The sequence below is a fragment of the Piliocolobus tephrosceles genome, chromosome 5 (assembly GCF_002776525.5).
Source record: "Piliocolobus tephrosceles isolate RC106 chromosome 5, ASM277652v3, whole genome shotgun sequence".
Lineage (NCBI taxonomy): Eukaryota > Metazoa > Chordata > Mammalia > Primates > Cercopithecidae > Piliocolobus > Piliocolobus tephrosceles.
Window position 1 is genome coordinate 152180705 of NC_045438.1, and position 21033 is coordinate 152201737.

The 21033-nt window shown below is 45.0% G+C and overlaps 2 protein-coding genes across 9 annotated transcripts in view; one reads left to right on the forward strand and one right to left on the reverse strand.

Annotated features, from left to right (window-relative positions):
* The window catches only part of ATXN1 (ataxin 1), a 462258-nt gene extending 447468 nt beyond the window's left edge, over positions 1-14790 (forward strand). For all 8 annotated transcript variants that reach the window (XM_031935685.1, XM_031935684.1, XM_031935686.1 and 5 more), the window contains one exon: positions 7018-14790. In XM_031935685.1, coding sequence (XP_031791545.1) covers positions 7018-7548 — 531 coding nt within the window. In that variant the 3' untranslated portion in view covers positions 7549-14790. The remainder of the gene's footprint in view (positions 1-7017) is intronic.
* A 4166-nt stretch (positions 14791-18956) lies between these two features.
* The window catches only part of GMPR (guanosine monophosphate reductase), a 48479-nt gene continuing 46402 nt past the window's right edge, over positions 18957-21033 (reverse strand). The window contains exon 9 of the mRNA XM_023209813.2: positions 18957-19493. Coding sequence (XP_023065581.1) covers positions 19313-19493 — 181 coding nt within the window. The 3' untranslated portion in view covers positions 18957-19312. The remainder of the gene's footprint in view (positions 19494-21033) is intronic.

A 21033-nucleotide genomic window follows, 5' to 3' on the forward strand; every position in this document is an offset into this window, starting at 1 on the left:
AACATCATCTTATTTTAGTGCACATCTCAAATATTCTCTCCATCACTTTTCTCTCGTGAATTTTTTGGTAGGCTATTCTAGCTGTGGTTCACACCACAGCATTTAATTCTAAGGCCTGTCTTTGGAGGTTTGGAGTTTGGTTTGGTTTGGTTTGGTTTGGTTTTTAGAGACAGAGTCCTGCTCTGGCACACAAGCTGGAGTGGTGCAGTAGCTCGAGTGACCCTCCCGCCTCTGTAACCGAACTTAGGTTTGGCTGCTTACCACTCAAAAGCCAAATATGAGAGATGAGGCTGGTGAGAGGAAACGCAGGTTTATTGGGAAAGCCAGCGTAGTTGAGAAGATGATGAGCTAAGCTTCTAAAGTGCCATCTCCAGGCCAGGCACGGTAGCTCACACCTGTAATCCCAGCACTTTGGGAGGCCAAGGCAGGCGGATCACCTGAGGTCAGGAGTTTGATACCAGCCTGACCAACATGGCGAAATACCGTCTCTACTGAAAAATACACAAATTAGCCAGGTGTGGTGGCACATGCCTGTAGTCCCAGCTACTCAGGAGTCTGAGGCAGGAGAATAGCTTGAACCCAGGAGGCAGAGGTTGCAGTGAGCCAAGATTGTACCACTGCATTCTAGCCTGGGCAACAGAGTGAGAATCCATCTCAAGAAATAATAATAATAATTGTTAAAAAATTAAGGACCATCTCCCATTTTTTAGGCTGGTTGGAGGGTTTTTATGGGAGGGGGCTATGGGGGAGACGAGGAGGTTGGTATCGAGGCAACTGAGGATCGTAGACATTTGGGGACCAGTGAGGGTTCGAGAACGTTGGGAACTTCTTTGTCCTTGGTCAGGTCACAATGCTCCTGTTTTGTCCTTGGTCAGGTCACAATGCTCCTATCAGTCTTTTGTATTTTTAGTAGAGGGTTTCACTATCTTGGCCAGACTGGTGTCAAACTCCTGACCTCAGGTGATCCGCCCGCCTCGGCCTCCCAAAGTACTGGGATTACAGGCGTGAGCCACCGTGCCCAGCCACTCCTATCAGTCTTTAACAATATATAGTTAGTTGTTTTTATACATCCCCTTTAATCCCAGAGTTAGTTTCTAAAAGTACATGATTGTTGTTTGTGTATATTATCTCGGTACGATAAAATTATCCTAGCCTACCTGCAGGAAAGGGTAAAACCCTTTAAACAAAAATGGAGTTAGTTATGTTCATTCTTTTGCTATTTCACAGTTGTGCCTCAGCCTCCCAAAGTGCTGGGATTACAAGAGTGGTGTCTTTGGAGTTTTGAGATGTGAAAATAATGAAAGGCTTTCAAAACGTCCAACAACATTATGAAGTCTTTAGCGGGGAACATGAGCATCTGTATCCTGGCTTTTGCAGTAATCAATTATAGTACCTGTTATAAAGGGCTTGTAGACATTTCTTGATGAGGCTACAGATACTTGGTAACGTGGAAATCCTCAGATAGGTTTATCTATGAGCACACAGTAGATGTTATTTTCAGAAAATTAAATATTGCCTGCCCTGCGAAGCGTGTATAATGTGGCTCACACACCAAGGGCCTCTCCATGGGTAGGTGTCCGGCTGTCTGCCAACAAAGAGGCAGGGAGTTATCCAGGAACACACAGAACCAAAAAAGAGGCTGACATATTTGGAAATAAGGCTTCTGGTCTTCTGAATGTCAAATTACCTCTGCCTGGTGATGGGCAAGAATAAGCAAACAGCAACTCTGGTAGAGAGTCTTACGAGATAGATGTTAACACCTGAGAGTTTTATTTTTATGACTTGGATTTTCAGCAAAACAGTCTCCACTTGATGTGGGATTGGTTTCCTTCTGTTCAGTGTATGTTGTTAATGGCTCTGAAAGGTTTGGGAGAGGATCTGTGGAGCCAGTTCCAGATCGGTCCTCCTACTTAGAATACAGTGGGTAACCCCATCTGACACGGTCACTTGTAAGTGTATTTGTCTATGTATATATGCACATATATGTTTGTGTGTGTGATGTAAATGTAGTTTTGAAACTGAATAGTGTCGCACACTTGTACAGGGTAACTAGAATTGTATGAGTGGCTATAAGGCAGACACTACATCACAATGATCTGTACCATGGAACAAGCCCATGAGCTCATGCTTTTGGATCCTACTTATTTCAGGCAATATTCACCACTGTTGGGGGGTAGTGGGAATGCTGAGTTCATCTCTTTTGGTGGCATTGTAATATCTTTGCTCACAAGGGTAGAGGTCAGGAGGCATAGAAAAAAGAAAATGGGTTTGGGGGCCAAAGACTGGGATAAAATCCTAAACCCATCAGCTAATAGCTATGACATTAGGCAAGTGACTTAATCTCTCTGTGACTATTCATAAAATTTATAAAATTGGAATAGCAATACTATTCCATACTAATACTGTTGTGAACATTAAACAAAATACTTTTTGTAAAGTTTGTACCTGAGAGCTTGACAGAGAGTAGGCACTCAAAAACTTTTAGATTGCTTCACGTTATAAAACTGGCCCAGAACAATGAAACTTCCCCCCAGTAATACACACAGGCATATGGGTTCATGCTTACAGGCTGCCATATGAATGTCCTCTAGTTGTCTCTTCTGAAAACATGCCTTGTGTGGATCCAGTAAAGTCTGTCATTCTAGAAGTGTATCACAACTATATCAATCAGAGTTAACAAAGGAGACAAAAAAGATGAAGTAGAAAAGCCACAATCCGTGGAAATTTACTACTTTTAAAGTTTTTTTTGGTACTTCAATTAGGTATGTGTGGTTTTGTGTGTCTGCATGTGTATAAAATCCAACAGAGGCCGGGCACAGTGGCTCACGCCTGTAATCCCAGCACTTTGGGAGACTGAGGCGGGTGGATCATGAGGTCAGGAGATCGAGACCATCCTGGCCAACATGGTGAAGCCCCATCTCTACTAAAAATACAAAAGTTAACCAGGCATGATGGCACGTGCCTATAGTCCCAGCTAATCAGGAGGCTGAGGCAGGAGACTCGCTTGAACCCGGGAGGTGGAGATTGCAGTGAGCCGAGATCATGCCACTGTGCTCCAGCCTGGGCAACAGAGCAAGACTCCCTCTCACAAAAAGAAAAAAAAAAAAAAAAACAGAATATTTTAAATATTGTTACATACAGCCAATATTAATTTAGATTTACCACATATCTACCATTTTCATTCCTCTTCATTCCTCCCTGTACAAACTTCAATCTAGATTTGTTTTTTCTCTACCTAAAGAACACCTTTTAGTATTTTCTGTAATGCAGATCTGTTGGTGGTGAATTCTTTTAATTACTGTTTGTCTGAACGTGTCTCTATTTTGCCTTCATTCTGGAAGGACCTTTTTGCTCCATACAGAATTCTCAATTGGCAATTATTTTTCTTTAGCACTGTAAAGATATTCCATTGTCTCCATTGTCTACTGGCTTCCATTATTTTTGTTGAGATGTTAAGTGTGAGTTCAATTGTTGCTTATTTGGAGGTAATATGTATTTTGTTTTAAAGGCTTTTTTTTTTTTTTTTTTTTAATGGAGTTTCTCTGTTGTCACCAAGGCTGTAGTGCGATGGCATGATCTTGCAACCTCAGCCTCCCAGGTTCAAGCGATTCTCCTGCCTCAGCCTCCCAAGTAGCTGGGATTACAGGCTCTTGCCCCACCATGCCCGGCTAATTTTTATATTTTTAGTAGAGATGGGGTTTCACCATGTTGGCTGAGATGGTCTCAAACTCCTGACCTCCGGTGATCCACCCACCTCAGCCTCCCAAAGTGCTGGGATTACAGGCATGAACCACCATGCCCAGCCTGTTCTAGAGACTTTTAATGATATTTTTTTCCTGTGTAGTTTACAAGATGTCTTTGATTTATAGCAATTTATTTCTCATCTGCCTCAGTGAAGATTTCTTTTTATTTTTCCTGTTTGGGCTAGGCCTTCTTGAAACTGTTTTATTATCCTTCTTCAGTGTGGGAAAATTCTTAGCCATTACCTCCTCAAATATTACTTCTGCCCTATTACCTCCCCACTCTTCCTCCTCCTAGGATTCAAATTATGTGTCTCTTGGCCCCTCTCAATTTATCTTATCTGTCTCTTACCCTCTCCTCCATGTTAACCGTCGTTTTGTCTCTATGTTCACTCTGTGGAGTCTCTTCTAAAGCTCTAATTAGAGAATCCACTTCATGAATTCTTTTTTTTTTTTTTGAGACGGAGTCTCGCTCTGTCGCCCAGGCTGGAGTGCAGTGGCCAGATCTCAGCTCACTGCAAGCTCCGCCTCTCAGGTTTACGCCATTCTCCTGCCTCAGCCTCCTGAGTAGCTGGGACTACAGGCGCCCGCCACCTCGCCCGGCTAGTTTTTTGTATTTTTTAGTAGAGACGGCGTTTCACCGTATTAGCCAGGATGGTCTCGATCTCCTGACCTTGTGATCCGCCCGTCTTGGCCTCCCAAAGTGCTGGGATTACAGGCTTGAGCCACTGCGCCCGGCCCATGAATTCTTTCTTAATCCACGTCTATTCAACTGGAACACTCATTGCATTCTTGATTTCAATGGGTGTATATTTTAATTCTATAATTCTCATAGATCTTTTTAAAAATTAATTAATTTTTTTAGAGACAGGGTCTCACTCTGTTGCCCAGGCTGGAGTGCATCTTGCGATCATAGCTCACTGCAGCCTCTAACTCCTGGGCTCAAGATCTTCCTGCCTCAGCCTCCTGAGTAGTTGGGACTACAGGCATGCATCACCACAGTAGGCTATTTTTTTAAAAAAAATTCTGTAGAAACAGGGTCTCACTTTGTTGCCCAGACTGATCTGAAACTCCTGGCCTCAAGTGATCATCCCCGTCTCAGCCTTCCAAAGTGCTGGGATTACAGACGTGAGCCACCATGCCTGGCTTCATGGATCTTTTAAAAACAGGTCCTAGTTTCCTATCAAAATTCTCAAGCTGTCTTTAATCTTCTTAAATATTGTAAGCATAGTCATTGTGAAGTCTATATGTATGACTCTATATGAGAAGCCCTGGAGCATCCGTTTATAGGATCTGATATTTTATTAGTGTTTATACATGTTATCTGGTCTCCTCATGACCACCACCCCCCTTTTTAAATTGAATGCTTTTATTTGCAAAATTGTGAAAATAATTCAAGACCTTAATCCAGTTTTAGGAACTCAGATGAGTCAAATCTGAGCTTGAGACCTTGAAAGGCCTGTTGGCTTGTGGTTCACTGTCACCTCTAAGGGACAGTGCTTTGGGGTCACAACTGAAAAGAATGGGGTTCACCAGAGAGCACCCTCCCTTAGTGTACCCTGAACTTCATTACCTTTTCCCTATGATTTTAACATTATCAAAAGCCCACTTGGTTTCCCAACTGCTCCACTTTGGAATGTTCAAGTGTCTTCAGGAGAAAACAGACCCCTAACACCAGCTTCAACTGCCTGGGCCATCATCCTTTCCTGATCCAACCCAGGAACTTTGTGTGTGTGTGTGTGTGTGTGAGAGAGAGAGAGAGAGAGAGAGAGACAGAGACAGAGACAGAGAGAGAGACAGAGAGACGGAGTTTCACTCTATCGCCCAGGCTGGAGTGCAGTGCTGCGATCTCGGCTCACTGCAGCCTCTGCCTCCTGAGTTCAAGCAAGTCTTCTGCCTCAGCCTCCCGAGTAGCTGGGATTATAGGCACCTGTCACCACACCTGGCTAATTTTTGTATTTTTAGTAGAGACAGGGTTTCACCATGCTGGCCAGGCTGGTCTCAGAATAAAGTGGCGCAATCTTGGCTCACTGCAACTTCCGTCCCCCGGGTTCAAGCGATTCTCCCTTCTGAGTAGCTGGGATTATAGACGCCCGCCACTACACCTGGCTAAGTTTCATATTTTTAGTAGAGATGGGATTTCGCCATGTTAGCCAGGCTGGTCTCAAACTCCTGACCTCAGATGATCCATGCGCCTTGGCCTCCCAAAGTGCTGGGATTACAGGCATGAGCCACCACACCTGGCCTTTTTACTACCTTATTTGCTGTCCAGTACTATTAGAAAAAAAGTTTAAACATTTTGTCCAGAGTTTTTAAATTTATTTGTTTGCTTACGTTTTTGTTCAGAGTTTTTAGTTGTCCTCAGAAGGAGGGTTGGTCCAAATTACCTAGTCTACTACATCTAGAAAGGACATTGAAAATTGACCTTTTTTTTTTTTTTTTTTTTTGAGACGGAGTCTTACTCTGTGGCCCAAGCTAGATCGCTCAGTGGCACGATTTCAGCTCACTGCAACCTCTGCCTCCTGGGTTCAAGCGATTCTCGTGTCTCAGCCTCCTAAGTAGCTGGGATTACAGGTGCCCTCCACCACACCTGGCGAATTTTTTTTTATTTTTAGTGGAGACAGGGTTTCGCCATGTTGGCCAGGCTGGTCTTGAACTCCTGACCTCAAGTGACCACCCACCTTGGCCTCCCAAAGTACTGGGATTACAGGCACGAGCCACTGTGCCCTGCCACCAAGCATCCTTTTAGGAGCTGGGGACTCAATGATAAACACATCGTCATGCCTGCCTCTTGGAACTCACCTACAGTCTCACTCTGATCCCTGTTTAGTCCTGTCCTGTATGATAATAACCGCTGTCCATTGAGCTCATAAAATCTAAGACCATGTTGGGCTTCTGAGCCACCTGCAGAGCCTAGCTCGGTGCTGAAAGCTAAGTGGGTGTTCTGTCATTGCTGGGGTTTAATTGACTGGTTCTAACAGAGACCAGCTACAGAGCTAACACTTGGTGGAATATTTTGAATATTGATGGTCTTTTCACTGGCTTCTGCCTATGGTAAGTACAGGTACAACCCAAAGTGAAGAGCCTCATTTATAGTGTGTGACTGGGGGAGAGGGAGGTTTGCACACTGAGTTATTTTTCCCCCATTCAGCCTGTGTGTGTCTATGTGTGTATGTGTGAGTTCATACGTGTGTGTGTGCATAAAATCAAACAAGAATAAAATGTTTTCATTTGTTCCCTTCCTTCTTCCTCTCTCGGTCTCTCCCTGTTTCCACAGGTCAGCGTTGAAGTTTTGGTAGAGTATCCTTTTTTTGTGTTTGGACAGGGCTGGTCATCCTGCTGTCCGGAGAGAACCAGCCAGCTCTTTGATTTGCCGTGTTCCAAACTCTCAGTTGGGGATGTGTGCATCTCGCTTACCCTCAAGAACCTGAAGAACGGCTCTGTTAAAAAGGGCCAGCCCGTGGATCCCGCCAGCGTCCTGCTGAAGCACTCAAAGGCCGACGGCCTGGCGGGCAGCAGACACAGGTATGCCGAGCAGGAAAACGGAATCAACCAGGGGAGTGCCCAGATGCTCTCTGAGAATGGCGAACTGAAGTTTCCAGAGAAAATGGGATTGCCTGCAGCGCCCTTCCTCACCAAAATAGAACCCAGCAAGCCCGCGGCAACGAGGAAGAGGAGGTGGTCGGCGCCGGAGAGCCGCAAACTGGAGAAGTCAGAAGACGAACCACCTTTGACTCTTCCCAAGCCTTCTCTAATTCCTCAGGAGGTTAAGATTTGCATTGAAGGCCGGTCTAATGTAGGCAAGTAGAGGCAGCGTGGGGGAAAGGAAACGTGGCTCTCCCTTATCATTTGTATCCAGATTACTGTACTGTAGGCTAAATAACACAGTATTTACATGTTATCCTCTTATTTTAGGTTTCTGTTCTAACCTTGTCATTAGAGTTACAGCAGGTGTGTCGCAGGAGACTGGTGCATATGCTTTTTCCACGAGTGTCTGTCAGTGAGCTGGCGGGAGGAAGGGCACAGCAGGAGCAGTCAGGGCTCCACGCTCCCCGGGGAAGAAAGGAACGGGGCTTCACAGCGCCTGCTTTCTGTAGCGGCCCAGAAGCAGCCAGGGGCGCTGACTCCCGCTAGTGTCAGGAGAAAAGTCCCGTGGGAAGGGTCCTGCAGGGGTGCACGCGTGTGGGGGTGCACAGGCGCTGTGGCGGCGAGTGAGGGTCTCTTTTTCTCTGCCTCCCTCTGCCTCACTCTCTTGCTGTCGGCATGGGACGGGGGTTTCAGAGCAGTGTCCTCCTGGGGTTCCCACGTGCAAAATCAACATCAGGAACCCAGCTTCAGGGCATCGCGGAGACGCGTCAGACGGCAGATTTGGAAAGTTAACCATTTAAAAGAACATTTTTCTCTCCAACCTATTTTACAATAAAAGCAACTTTTAATTGTATAGATATATATTTCCCCCTATGGGGCCTGACTGCACTGATGTATTTTTTTTTTAAAGAGCAACTGCCACATGCGGGATTTCATTTCTGCTTTTTACTAGTGCAGCGATGTCACCGGGGTGTTGTGGTGGACAGGGAAGCCCCTGCTGTCGTGGCCCCACATGGGGCAAGGGGGGTTGGGGGTGGGGGCGGGGGAAGAGCAAACACCCACGCTGGTTTCTGTGCAGTGTTAGGTAAACCAATCAGGTTATTGCATTGACTTCACTCCCAAGAGGTAGATGCAAACTGCCCTTCAGTGAGAGCAACGGAAGCTCTTCACGTTGAGTTTGCAAAATCTTTTTGTCTTTGAACTCTAGTACTGTTTATAGTTCATGACTATGGACAACTCGGGTGCCACTTTTTTTTTTTTTTTCAGATTCCAGTGTGACATGAGGAATTAGATTTTGAAGATGAGCATATATTACTATCTTTAAGCATTTAAAAATACTGTTCACACTTTATTACCAAGCATCTTGGTCTCTCATTCAACAAGTACTGTATCTCACTTTAAACTCTTTGGGGATAAAACAAAAAAACAAAAAAAACTAAGTTGCTTTCTTTTTTTCAACACTGTAACTACATTTCAGCTCTGCAGAATTGCTGAAGAGCAAGATATTGAAAGTTTCAATGTGGTTTAAAGGGATGAATGTGAATTATGAACTAGTATGTGACAATAAATGACCACCAAGTACTACCTGACGGGAGGCACTTTTCACTTTGATGTCTGAGAATCAGTTCAAGGCATATGCAGAGTTGGCAGAGAAACTGAGAGAAAAGGGATGGAGAAGAGAATACTCATTTTTGTCCAGTGTTTTTCTTTTTAAGATGAACTTTTAAAGAACCTTGCGATTTGCACATATTGAGTTTATAATTTGTGTGATATTCCTGCAGTTTTTATCCAATAACATTGTGGGAAAGGTTTGGGGGACTGAACGAGCATAAATAAATGTAGCAAAATTTCTTTCTAACCTGCCTAAACTCTAGGCCATTTTATAAGGTTATGTTCCTTTGAAAATTCATTTTGGTCTTTTTACCACATCTGTCACAAAAAGCCAGGTCTTAGCAGGCTCTTAGAAACTCTGAGAATTTTCTTCAGATTCATTGAGAGAGTTTTCCATAAAGACATTTATATATGTGAGCAAGATTTTGTTTTAAACAATTATTTTATTATTGTTGTTATTAATGTTATTTTCAGAATGACTTTTTTTTCTATTCAAAATCAAATCAAGATTTAATGTTTGGTACAAACCCAGAAAGGGTATTTCATAGTTTTTAAACCTTTCATTCCCAGAGATCTGAAATATCATTTGTGGGTTTTGAATGCATCTTTAAAGTGCTTTAAAAAAACAGTTTTATAAGTAGGGAGAAATTTTTAAATATTCTTACTTGGATGGCTGCAACTAACCTAAACAAATACCTGATTTTTCTTTTACCCCATTGAAAATAGTACTTCCTTCATTTCACAAATTAAAAAAAAAAAAAGATTCTGGTATCAACCCACATTTTGGCTGTCTAGTATTCATTTACATTTAAGGCTCACCAGGACTAATGATTTTTGTAAACCATTTTCTGGGGTGTACCAAAAACATTTGAATAGGTTTAGAATAGCTAGAATAGTTCCTTGATTTTCCTCGAATTTCATTACCCTCTCAGCATGCTTGCAGAGAGCTGGGTGGGTTCATTCTTGCAGTCATACTGCTTATTTAGTGCTGTATTTTTTAAACGTTTCTGTTCAGAGAACTTGCTTAATCTTCCATATATTCTGCTCAGGGCACTTGCAATTATTAGGTTTTGTTTTTTCTTTTTGTTTTTTAACCTTTGATGGTAAGAGGAATACGGGCTGCCACATAGACTTTGTTCTCATTAGTATCACTATTTACAACTCATGTGGACTCAGAAAAACACACACCACCTTTTGGCTTACTTCGAGTATTGAACTGACTGGATCCACTAAACCAACACTAAGATGGGAAAACACACGTGGTTTGGAGCAATAGGAACATCATCATAATTTTTGTGGTTCTATTTCAGGTATAGGAATTATAAAATAATTGGTTCTTTCTAAACACTTGTCCCATTTCATTCTCTTGCTTTTTTAGCATGTGCAATACTTTCTGTGCCAATAGAGTCTGACCAGTGTGCTATATAGTTAAAGCTCATTCCCTTTTGGCTTTTTCCTTATTTGGTTGGTCTTTCCCATTCTGGCCAGAGCAGGGCTGGAGGGAAGGAGCCAAGAGGGAGAGAGCGTCCCACCTTTCCCCTGCTGCAGATGCTGAGTGCTGGGGCGGGGAGCCTTCAGGAGCCCCGCTTCGGCCGCCACGTTGCAGAAAGAGCCAGCCAAGGAGACCTGGGGGAGGAGCCGCAGTGTCCCCTGTCACCACACGGAATAGTGAATGTGGAGTGTGGAGAGGAAGGAGGCAGATTCATTTCTAAGACGCACTCTGGAGCCATGTAGCCTGGAGTTGACCCATTTTCCACGGTCTTTTCTGCGAGTGGGCAGGCCCCTCCTTGGGGTCTGTGTCCTTGAGACTTGGAGCCCTGCCTCTGAGCCTGGACGGGAAGTGTGGCCTGTTGTGTGTGTGCGTTCTGAGCGTGCTGGCCAGTGGCTGTGGAGGGGACCACCTGCCACCCACGGTCACCACTCCCTTGTGGCAGCTTTCTCTTCAAATAGGAAGAACGCACAGAGGGCAGGAGCCTCCTGTTTGCAGACGTTGGTGGGCCCCGAGGCTCCCAGAGCAGCCTCTGTCACCGCTTCTGTGTAGCAAACATTAACGATGACAGGGGTAGAAATTCTTCGGTGCCGTTCAGCTTACAAGGATCAGCCATGTGCCTCTGTACTATGTCCACTTTGCAATATTTACCGACAGCCGTCTTTTGTTCTTTCTTTCCTGTTTTCCATTTTTAAACTAATAACAGCAGGCCTTTTGCGTTTACAATGGAACACAATCACCAAGAAATTAGTCAGGGCGAAAAGAAAAAAAAAAATAATATTATTAATAAGAAACCAACAAACAAGAACCTCTCTTTCTAGGGATTTCTAAATATATAAAATGACTGTTCCTTCGAATGTTTAACGTAAGAATTATTGCAGTTTGTCTGGGCCACACTGGGGCGGGGGGGGAGGGAGGGATACAGAGACGGATGCCACTTACCTCAGATCTTTTCAAGTGGAAATCCAAATTGCATTTTCATTTGGACTTTCAGGATAATTTTCTATGTCGGTCAATTTTTCGTTTTCCCTAACTCACCCAGTTTAGTTTGGGATGATTTGATTTCTGTTGTTGTTCTTGATCCCATTTCTAACTCGGAATTGTGAGCCTCTATGTTTTCTGTTAGGTGAGTGTGTTGGGTTTTTCCCCCCACCAGGAAGTGGCAGCATCCCTCCTTCTCCCCTAAAGGGACTCTGCGGACCCTTTCACACCTCTTACTCAGGGACGGGGCTGGTGTGTGTGTGGTACACTGATGTGTCCAGAAGCAGCACTTTGACTGCTCTGGAGTAGGGTTGTACAATTTCAAGGAATGTTTGGATTTCCTGCATCTTGTGGATTACTCCTTAGATACCGCATAGATTGCAATATAATGCTGCATGTTCAAGATGAACAGTAGCTCCTAGTAATCATAAAATCCACTCTTTGCACATAGTTTCATCTTTACTGAAATATGTTGCCAAAATTTATTTTTGTTGTTGTAGCTCTGGATTTTGTTTTGTTTTGTTTTTTAAGGAAACGATTGACAATACCCTTTAACATCTGTGACTACTAAGGAAACCTGTTTCTTTCATAGAGAGAAAAATCTCCAATGCTTTTGAAGACACTAATGCCATGCTATTTCAGATATGGGTGAGGAAGCAGAGCTGTCGGGACCGAAGGCCAGGCTTCTTGAGCTGTGTTGGTTGTCATGGCTACGGTTTCATGAACCACAAGCAGCTCAACAGACTGGTCTGTTGCCTTCTGAAACCCTTTGCACCTCCATTTGCACCAGGTGAAAACAGGGCCAGCAGACTCCGTGGCCCAGTTCGGTTTCTTCGGTGGTGATATGAAAGGAAAGAGAATTACTCTTTTTTTTTTTTTCTAAAGTGGCGTGGAGGCCTTTGCTTCCACATTTGTTTTTAACCCAGAATTTCTGAAATAGAGAATTTAAGAACACATCAAGTAATAAATATACAGAGAATATACTTTTTTATAAAGCACATGCTTCTGCTATTGTGTTGGGTTGGTTTCCTCTCTTTTCCACGGACCGTGTTGTGTTTCTGGCATAGGGAAACTCCAAACAACTTGCACACCTCTACTCCGGGGCTGAGATTTCTTTTACATAGATGACCTCGCTTCAAATATGTTACCTTACTGATAGGATCTTTTCTTGTAGCACTATACCTTGTGGGAATTTTTTTTTTTTAATGTACACCTAATTTGAGAAGCTGAAGAAAACAAAATTTTGAAGCACTCACTTTGAGGAGTACAGGTAATGTTTTAAAAAATTGCACAAAAGAAAAATGAATGTCAAAATGATTCATTCAGTGTTTGAAAGATATGGATCTGTTGAAACAATGAGTTTCATACTTTGTTTGTAAAAAAATAAATAAATAAAGCAGAGAAGGGTTGAAAGTTACATGTTTTTTTGTATATAGAAATTTGTCATGTCTAAATGATCAGATTTGTATGGTTATGGCCTGGAAGAATTACTACGTAAAAGGCTCTTAAACTATACCTATGCTTATTGTTCTTTTTGTTACACATAGCCCTCGTCTGAGGGAGGGGAACTCCGTATTCTGTGATTTGAGAATACTGCTCATTCCTATGCTGAAAGTACTTCTCTGAGCTCCCTTCTTAGTCTAAACTCTTAAGCCATTGCAACTTCTTTTTCTTCAGAGATGATGTTTGACATTTTCAGCACTTCCTGTTCCTATAAACCCAAAGAATATAATCTTGAACACGAAGTGTTTGTAACAAGGGATCCAGGCTACCAATCAAACAGGACTCATTATGGGGACAAAAAAAAAAAAAAATTATTTAACCTTCTTTCCCCCCACACCTCATTTAAATAGGGGGGGTAAAAACATGATTTCAATGTAAATGCCTCATTTTACTTTAGTTTTATTTAGATTTTTATTGAATATAAAGAGGCCAAAATAAATGCAGATCTACTTCTCAGAATAGTATTCCTGTCCAACAATCAAGCCGGACAGTGGAAACTGGACAGCAGTGGGGATATTAAGCACCCCACTTACAATTCTTAAATTCAGAATCTTGTCCCCTCCCTTCTCGTTGAAGGCAATTGTTCTGGTAGCTAACTTTCTCCTGTGTAATGGCGGGAGGGAACACGGCTTCAGTTTTTCATGTCCTCATGACTTGCATACAAATGGTTCAACTGTATTAAAATTAAGTGCATTTGGCCAACAGGTAGTATCTATACAATAACAATCTCTGAGAATTTCCATACCTTTTCTTATCTGAAAGGACTCAAGTCTTCCACTGCAGATACATTGGAGGCTTCACCCACGTTTTCTTTCCCTTTAGTTTGTTTGCTGTCTGGATGGCCAATGAGCCTGTCTCCTTTTCTGTGGCCCATCTGAAGGCCTTCATTGGAAGCATTGTTTACAGTAATCCTTACCAAGATAACATACTGTCCTCCAGAATACCAAGTATTAGGTGACACTAGCTTAAGCTGTTGTCTTCAGAGCAGTTACCAAGCAGCTCAGTGCACAGGTTTTCTCTGGTTCTTACAGGAACCACCTACTCTTTTGGTAATCTGGTCCAGGAGTGGGGTAAATCCTTTGGTCAGTGCATTGGAACTTGATACCTGTGCATTCGGTTCTGTGAATACTGCCCTTTTTGGCGGGGTTTCTTCCTCTCCCCAGCCTGAACTGCTCAACTCTTAACCCAAATTAGTGTCAGCCGAAAGGAGGTTTCAAGACAGTCCTGTCAGTGCTTGTGGTGACCTTCAGATTAGACAGTCTTCATTTCCAGCCAGTGGAGTCCTGGCTCCAGAGCCATCTCTGAGACTCGTACCACTGGATAATTTGATATCAGATCATTACCCACCAAACTTCCAATCGTATGCCTCCCACAGGCCAAGGGAAACAGACACCAGAACTTGGGTTGAGGGCACTACCAGACTGACATGGCCAGTACAGAGGAGAACTAGGGAAGGAATGATGTTTTGCACCTTATTGAAAAGAAAATTTTAAGTGCATACATAATAGTTAAGAGCTTTTATTGTGACAGGAGAACTTTTTTCCATATGCGTGCATACTCTCTGTAATTCCAGTGTAAAATATTGTACTTGCACTAGCTTTTTTAAAACAAATATTAAAAAATGGAAGAATTCATATTCTATTTTCTAATCGTGGTGTGTCTATTTGTAGGATACACTCGAGTCTGTTTATTGAATTTTATGGTCCCTTTCTTTGATGGTGCTTGCAGGTTTTCTAGGTAGAAATTATTTCATTATTATAATAAAACAATGTTTGATTCAAAATTTGAACAAAATTGTTTTAAATAAATTGTCTGTATACCAGTACAAGTTTATTGTTTCAGTATACTCGTACTAATAAAATAACAGTGCCAATTGCAGATGTGTGTCTTTGCCTTCTGTTGGGTCCTCAAAGAAGAGGCCAGGAAAAGAGTGCTAATTCCTCCTCCTCATTTACTCCCGCTCACGAGTTCTCCCTGGGTAGGTCGGAGGTGGGGAGGTGTGACGTGAGACATTGCCTTCGCTGCTAATGTTTTGGGGTGAAGAGTATGTGTGAGATGAGGTTCTCAGATAAAAGGCATACAGCCATACCTGATGTCTTGGTTTCTTCAGTTCATGTTTATGCCTCCTAGCTGAACACTGCTGTTCACAAGAGGTATATTTGTCTTTAAACATGTGGTAGCTTCATGGGCTCGTGTGGCATAATCTATACACTCTTTACAGATTTGCTCTAAACTGGTTAGTGGTCTGAAAGTGGAAAATTTATTTTTATTTCCTGTAATTCAAGCTCATTAGAAATTCAGCGAGCAGGCTGGGCACAGTGGCTCACGCCCGTAATCCCAACACTTACGGAGGCCGAGGCAGGAGGTCTGCTTGAGCCCAGGAGTTCGAGACCAGCCTGGGCACCATAGTAAGACCTCATCTCTACAAAAAATGAAATTAACCGGGTGTGGTGGCACATGCCTGTTGTCCCAGCTACTTGGGGGACTGAGGTGGGAGGATCACGTGGGGCCAGGAGGTCGAGGCTGCAGTGAGCCATAATCATACCGCTGCACTCCAACCTGGGCGACAGAGCAAAACTCTGCCTCGAAAGCAAAAAATGCCCAACTCCTTGAGCAGGTCTCAGCATGTGGAGGAACCCCATTTACCTGCAGAGTACCACACTACAGCTTTGCACTGGGCCGTCTTGGAAAGATGTGGCTTAGCAGTTGTGCCAGAAAGTAATTCCTCAAGAACCCATGGCTTCCAGGTGGAACCACCTGCACCCACCTCAAATCCTTCCAGCCTTAAGGATACACAGAGGTGGTAGAACGCTTGGGGTTAAATTCATTTTCACTTAGCCAAGGAGGAACTATCTTCTTGGGAAGGTGTTTTGGACCCTCCTCTGATTACTTAATAGTTGAGGTCCTGACACATTATTTAATAAATATGTGAAAGGACGCACAGCAAACCAGAGCTGCGTAGGTGTAGCTCAGGCTAGCAGGGCTGCCCCAGGTCCTCTAGAGTAGCCCGGGCAAATGTGCCCGTGTGCTGTGGGCAAACCTGGCAAAGCAGACTGCATCTCTGCCTTCCCCTTTTGTGTGAGATGCTGTTTGTTCTGGTAAGTTTGGGGTCCAGTGGCTGTGCTACTTACCTCAGCTGGTGAAACCAATTCGGGGGAACCATAGCTTCAGGTGCTGCAGTGGGGCAGGCCTTGAAACTATCAAAAGCATTGCCAGAGCCCTCAGATGGAGCAGCCAGAGCAGCCCAAGGTGAATGGCATTGAGTTCACTGGCTCGCCTCTTCCTCCTCCCCCAGCGCCGGCACAGGAAGCCCAGTGGGTCAGCAGCAAGGCTGTTTGTTTCATCTCCAGGTCCTGTAGGACACCTGGTCCAAGGGACACTCCGGTGTGGACTCCCCCAGCCCCATTCCTCTCAGAGGCCAAGATGAACCTGCTAAGGCAAGGGGTGATGGAGCCTTACAAGTTTTCTTTATGGGCCAGGTGCAGTGGCTCACACCTGTAATCCCAGCACTTTGGGAGGCCGAGGTGGGTGGATCACTTGAGTCCAGGAGTTTGAGACCAGCCTGGGTAAGATGGCAAAATCCCATCTCTACTGAAACTAAAAACACAAAAATTAGCTGGACGTGGTGGCGGGCACCTGTAATCCCAGCTACTCTGGAGGCTGAGGCACGAGAATCGCTTGAACCTGGGAGGCGGAGGTTGCAATGAGCCGGGATTGTGCCACTGCACTCTGCCTGGGTGACAGAGCAAGACTTGGTCTCAAAAAAAAAAAAAAAAAAAGTTCTCTTTCTCAAGCCTCTGTTTCAAAATGGTCCTGAGGAGTTTTTGACTTTGTAACTACTCAGTCTCCACTTCCCTAAAAATTGGATTGCTAAGAATGTGCTTTTGGTTTGTGGAAACGAAGGGCCAGTCTGCAAAGTTTTTACAGAAGATGGGTAAAGCAGCACATGTCCCTACAAAGGACACAGCCCTCAGGGTGCTGCAAGCCGACAGATGGGTGTCATCCTCCCTGACCACTCTATTCTGAAAGAAGCTCCCTTACTACTGCTGGTCCATTTTTAATAGATTTCTTTAAGATGTCCTCTCCTTCATCCCTTTCCCTTATTTTGCAAGTCTCTTAGAAACTAACATTTGAAGATGCGTGTAAAGCACACCTTCCACAGGACCAGCGTGAGAGCCTCATACCTCACACAGACAGGACCACAGAGAGCATGGCGGGGAGCCTGCAGCCAAGCCCCACGTCTTGCTCCATGTTAAACAGCCTCTTGGCCCTCCCGTCTCCAAAGTGCAGCCCTTGTGTTTCTACAGGTCCAAGAATTATTCTTAATGGGCCGGGCACAGTGGCTCACATCTGTAATCCTTGCACTTTGGGGAGGTTGAGGTAGGTGGATGGCTTGAGCCCTGGAGTCTGAGACCAGTCTGGGCAACATGGTGAAACCCTGTCTACAAAAAATACAAAAATCAGCTGGGCATGGTGGCAGGGAGGCTGAGGTCGGCGGATCACCCGAGCCCGGGAGGTAGAGGCTGCGGTGAGCTGTGATCCTGCCACTGCACTCCAGCCTGGGTGATACGAGTGAGACCCTGCCTCAAAAAAAAAAAAAAAAAAATTCTTAATGGATTTAGTAGGGGAAAGTATTGCATTGGAGTCAACGCTGCTGGCTGGATTTCTAAATGTATTCTTAAAGGACCAGCAGTGGACCTGTATTATCCCAGTGTGACAGTTCTGGTTGGACCCTTCTCATGCCATCCATCACCATGGACAATCAGGCCATTCACTCACCCTGGCACAGCAGCACCACCCTGTGGATGGATCTTCTCTACTCCAGGGTCACTGCTTGCCTTTCCAAAGAAAACTGACTTGTGTACCTGCTCTTCAGCCTTAAAAAGTAAAGTAAAACAGGCCGGGCGCGGTGGCTCAAGCCTGTAATCCCAGCACTTTGGGAGGCCGAGACGGGTGGATCACGAGGTCAGGAGATCGAGACCATCCTGGCTAACATGGTGAAACCCCGTCTCTACTAAAAAAAATACAAAAAACTAGCCGGGCGAGGTGGCGGGCGCCTGTAGTCCCAGCTACTCGGGAGGCTGAGGCAGGAGAATGGCGTAAACCCGGGAGGCGGAACTTGCAGTGAGCTGAGATCCGGCCACTGCACTCCAGCCCGGGCGACAGAGCAAGACCCTGTTCCAAAAAAAAAAAAAAAAAAAAAAAAAAAGTAAAGTAAAACATCCTGATCTGCATACACTTTCCAGGCCTGGAACTCAATACGTCAAAGGTAAGTGGCCGGTCGCCACTTCTGTGTTCACTGTTTAAACAGGCATCCTGGTGGACTGCTGCAGGTCAGCTGCAGAGGCCAGTTCTCCAAGACAATGTCATTGTTCCCAGCCCGTTAACTGACCCGTATACAGCAGTGCCGTGTGGTCCTTCGGGGAAAAGATTCCCTGGCACACTGAGGGAACGGCTCTAACTCATGTCTCAAACCAATGCCTCTTAGGGTGCCACTGATCGAAGAGCTTTGGCTCTTTTTCAGTGTGACTCCATCTGCTAATTTCTTGGGAGACAACCTTCCTGTAAAACATCCTGTGGAATTTCAAAGTAAGACAAGTTGGGACTGAGAAGGGGGAAAAAAAGATGGAGGAGAACAAAACGAAATGAGAAGCCAGGACAGGGACTGCTTCCTAACAGCGATGGCAAACTGATAGCAACAGATGACTTGACCCTGAAAAGCACATGTAATGACACTTGCGGGGAAAACACATTGGCCCAACTTTGTGAGTATCAGCTGGGAAAACAATTCATGTTACATCCGTCCAGTTAATTGCTTTTGTTCTTTTGCAACAACCAAAAGCTAGAGATGGGGGATGCCAGTGACTCTGACTCCGGCCTGTCCTCCCCCAGCTCCCGCACCGTCCTCCTCTCCTTGCCCCTCCTAAGGTGACTTGTCTGCTAATCACCAGGAGTGGCTTGCCACCGGCCTGTCCAGGAGGACGGCAAAACAAATCCCAAACCATTCAACTTGACTCCTGCAAGTACAAACTCCAGCAACTCCATCAAGTCTTAATAGCATTATATTAAAGTGAAACCATCTTCTTTTAAAAAATAAAGAAAAACAAACAAAGGGAAAGAGAAAGAGAAAAAGACAAAGGTGCAAGTGTTGGTTTGAACAACGAGGTTGTGAGTTCTGGGCAGCAGGGCTCTGATGCTGGCCCAATCGGTGCCTTGTGTCTGGGCCCCAAGAAGGCAGCGGGAGGGCCCCGAAGCCGCCAGGCAGAGGAGAGAGCAGACAGGACACAGCATTGCACCATTCGGGAGCAGCCAGAAGCTCTGACGGAACAGAGTAGGAGGGAGATGGGAAAAGCAGGTATGGATGCTTCCACTCGAGCCAGATGCCATTTCATTCCCGGGGTTAGCTGAACACGGTGTTGTGCTGCTGGGTCACCCGGATGAACGTTGCCCTCCTGCTGAGCTCCTTGAGTTTGGCGGCCCCCACGTAGGTGCACGTGGACCTCAGTCCCCCGAGAATATCCAGGATAGTGTTTTCCACATCTCCTTTGTAAGGCACTTCCACAGTCTTACCCTCAGAGGCTCTGGAAGACAAAATAAGTTTTCTTTTTACCTAGTTCCCCACCCCCCATGCCCTTAAGAGCCCAGTTAGAATTATTCCCAGCTCCAGCACTTTCTGCAGCCCCCAAGGCACTCAGAAAACCAGACCCCACCCTCTGACCCCACCCCACGTTTCTACCAAGTGCCAGTGTGATCACCAGCATCTCAGATGAACACATTCCTCCCACCCAAAGGGCACGGGCTCATTGCTGGCTGCCCTGCACGCTGGGAAGAGGAAAGTCCTGGTGAGTAGCCCTTGAAAGAGTTGGGGACCCATACCACCCCGCTTTGTGCCATTCTCTCCAGCAAGGTGCTCCCCTCTGCCCCTAACAGAAAGCACCTTTACCTTTCTGTTCTACCTCAACACGCACACCAACTTCCCAACAACCAGGAGCCCAAAATGTCCCCAGAATGGCCCTGGCAGATTCCCCCTGGAAACAGCCTCCTGCCCTCCGAGATCAACAACAGGAAAAGTCCAGAGCTTCACCTCCTGCCTGCTCTAAGATCAGAGACCAAGTGTCTTCAAGGGGGACGACCAGGATGAGGAGGACATAAAATGGGTAACTCAGGTCCTACTAGCTTACGTGGAAATCACCAGCAAGGTGATTTCATTAAAGTGGCTCCATTCTGATAGCCTGCCTGTCTTTCTGCTTTGCTGGGTACACCAGTCACCCCCAGTTTGCCTCCCTGTTCTCTTACAGGTCACTACACCTATTGCCCTGCACATGTGTGGGTCCAAGCAAGGTGGAATCAGAGGAGAACCAAGACCTGTCTTAGCACTGGAGGCTTCCAGGCTTTGGATAGAATCTTTCACATTTTCAGAGGAGTATTTAGAAATTCAGAAGGTCTGGCCTACGGCATGAACACCAAGCATCATTTCACTGTCCCCACTGAGCCCACGTCCCTCTCTTCACAAGGCCACCATGTAACACTGCTTGATGGTTACTTGGGTAACACAGGTCATGTCCCCTTACTGCAAAATGGGGATGTGGTCCCGACACATGTATATATTACCAGAATGCGTGTATATTACATATGTGTGTATTATCAGATGTATGTATTACCAGAAGGAAATCTGAAATCTAGGCAAAAAACTCTAGTTCTCATCTAAGGGCCATGCAAGTTCTAACAAGTACCCAAATTCTCGAACCTTCTGTAGGCATTCTCTTCAGCTGGAAAAAGAGCGTCAGAGCATCTCTCTCATTTTTTTTTTTTTTTTTTTGAGATGAAGTTTTGCATTTGTCGCCCAGACTGGAGTGCAGTGGCACAATCTCGGCTCACTGCAACCTCTGCCTCCTGGGTTCAAGCAATTATCCTGCCTCAACCTCCTGAGTAGCTGGGATTACAGGTGCCTGCCACCACTCCCAGCTAATTTTAGTATTTTTAGTAGAGATGGGGTTTCACCGTGTTGGCCAGGCTGGTCTCGAACTCCTGACCTTAGGTGATCCACCTGCCTTGAAGAGCATCTCTTGACCAGACATTCGTTACCTAGAATTTCAAAACGGGGTTAACTCTTGGTCGCTG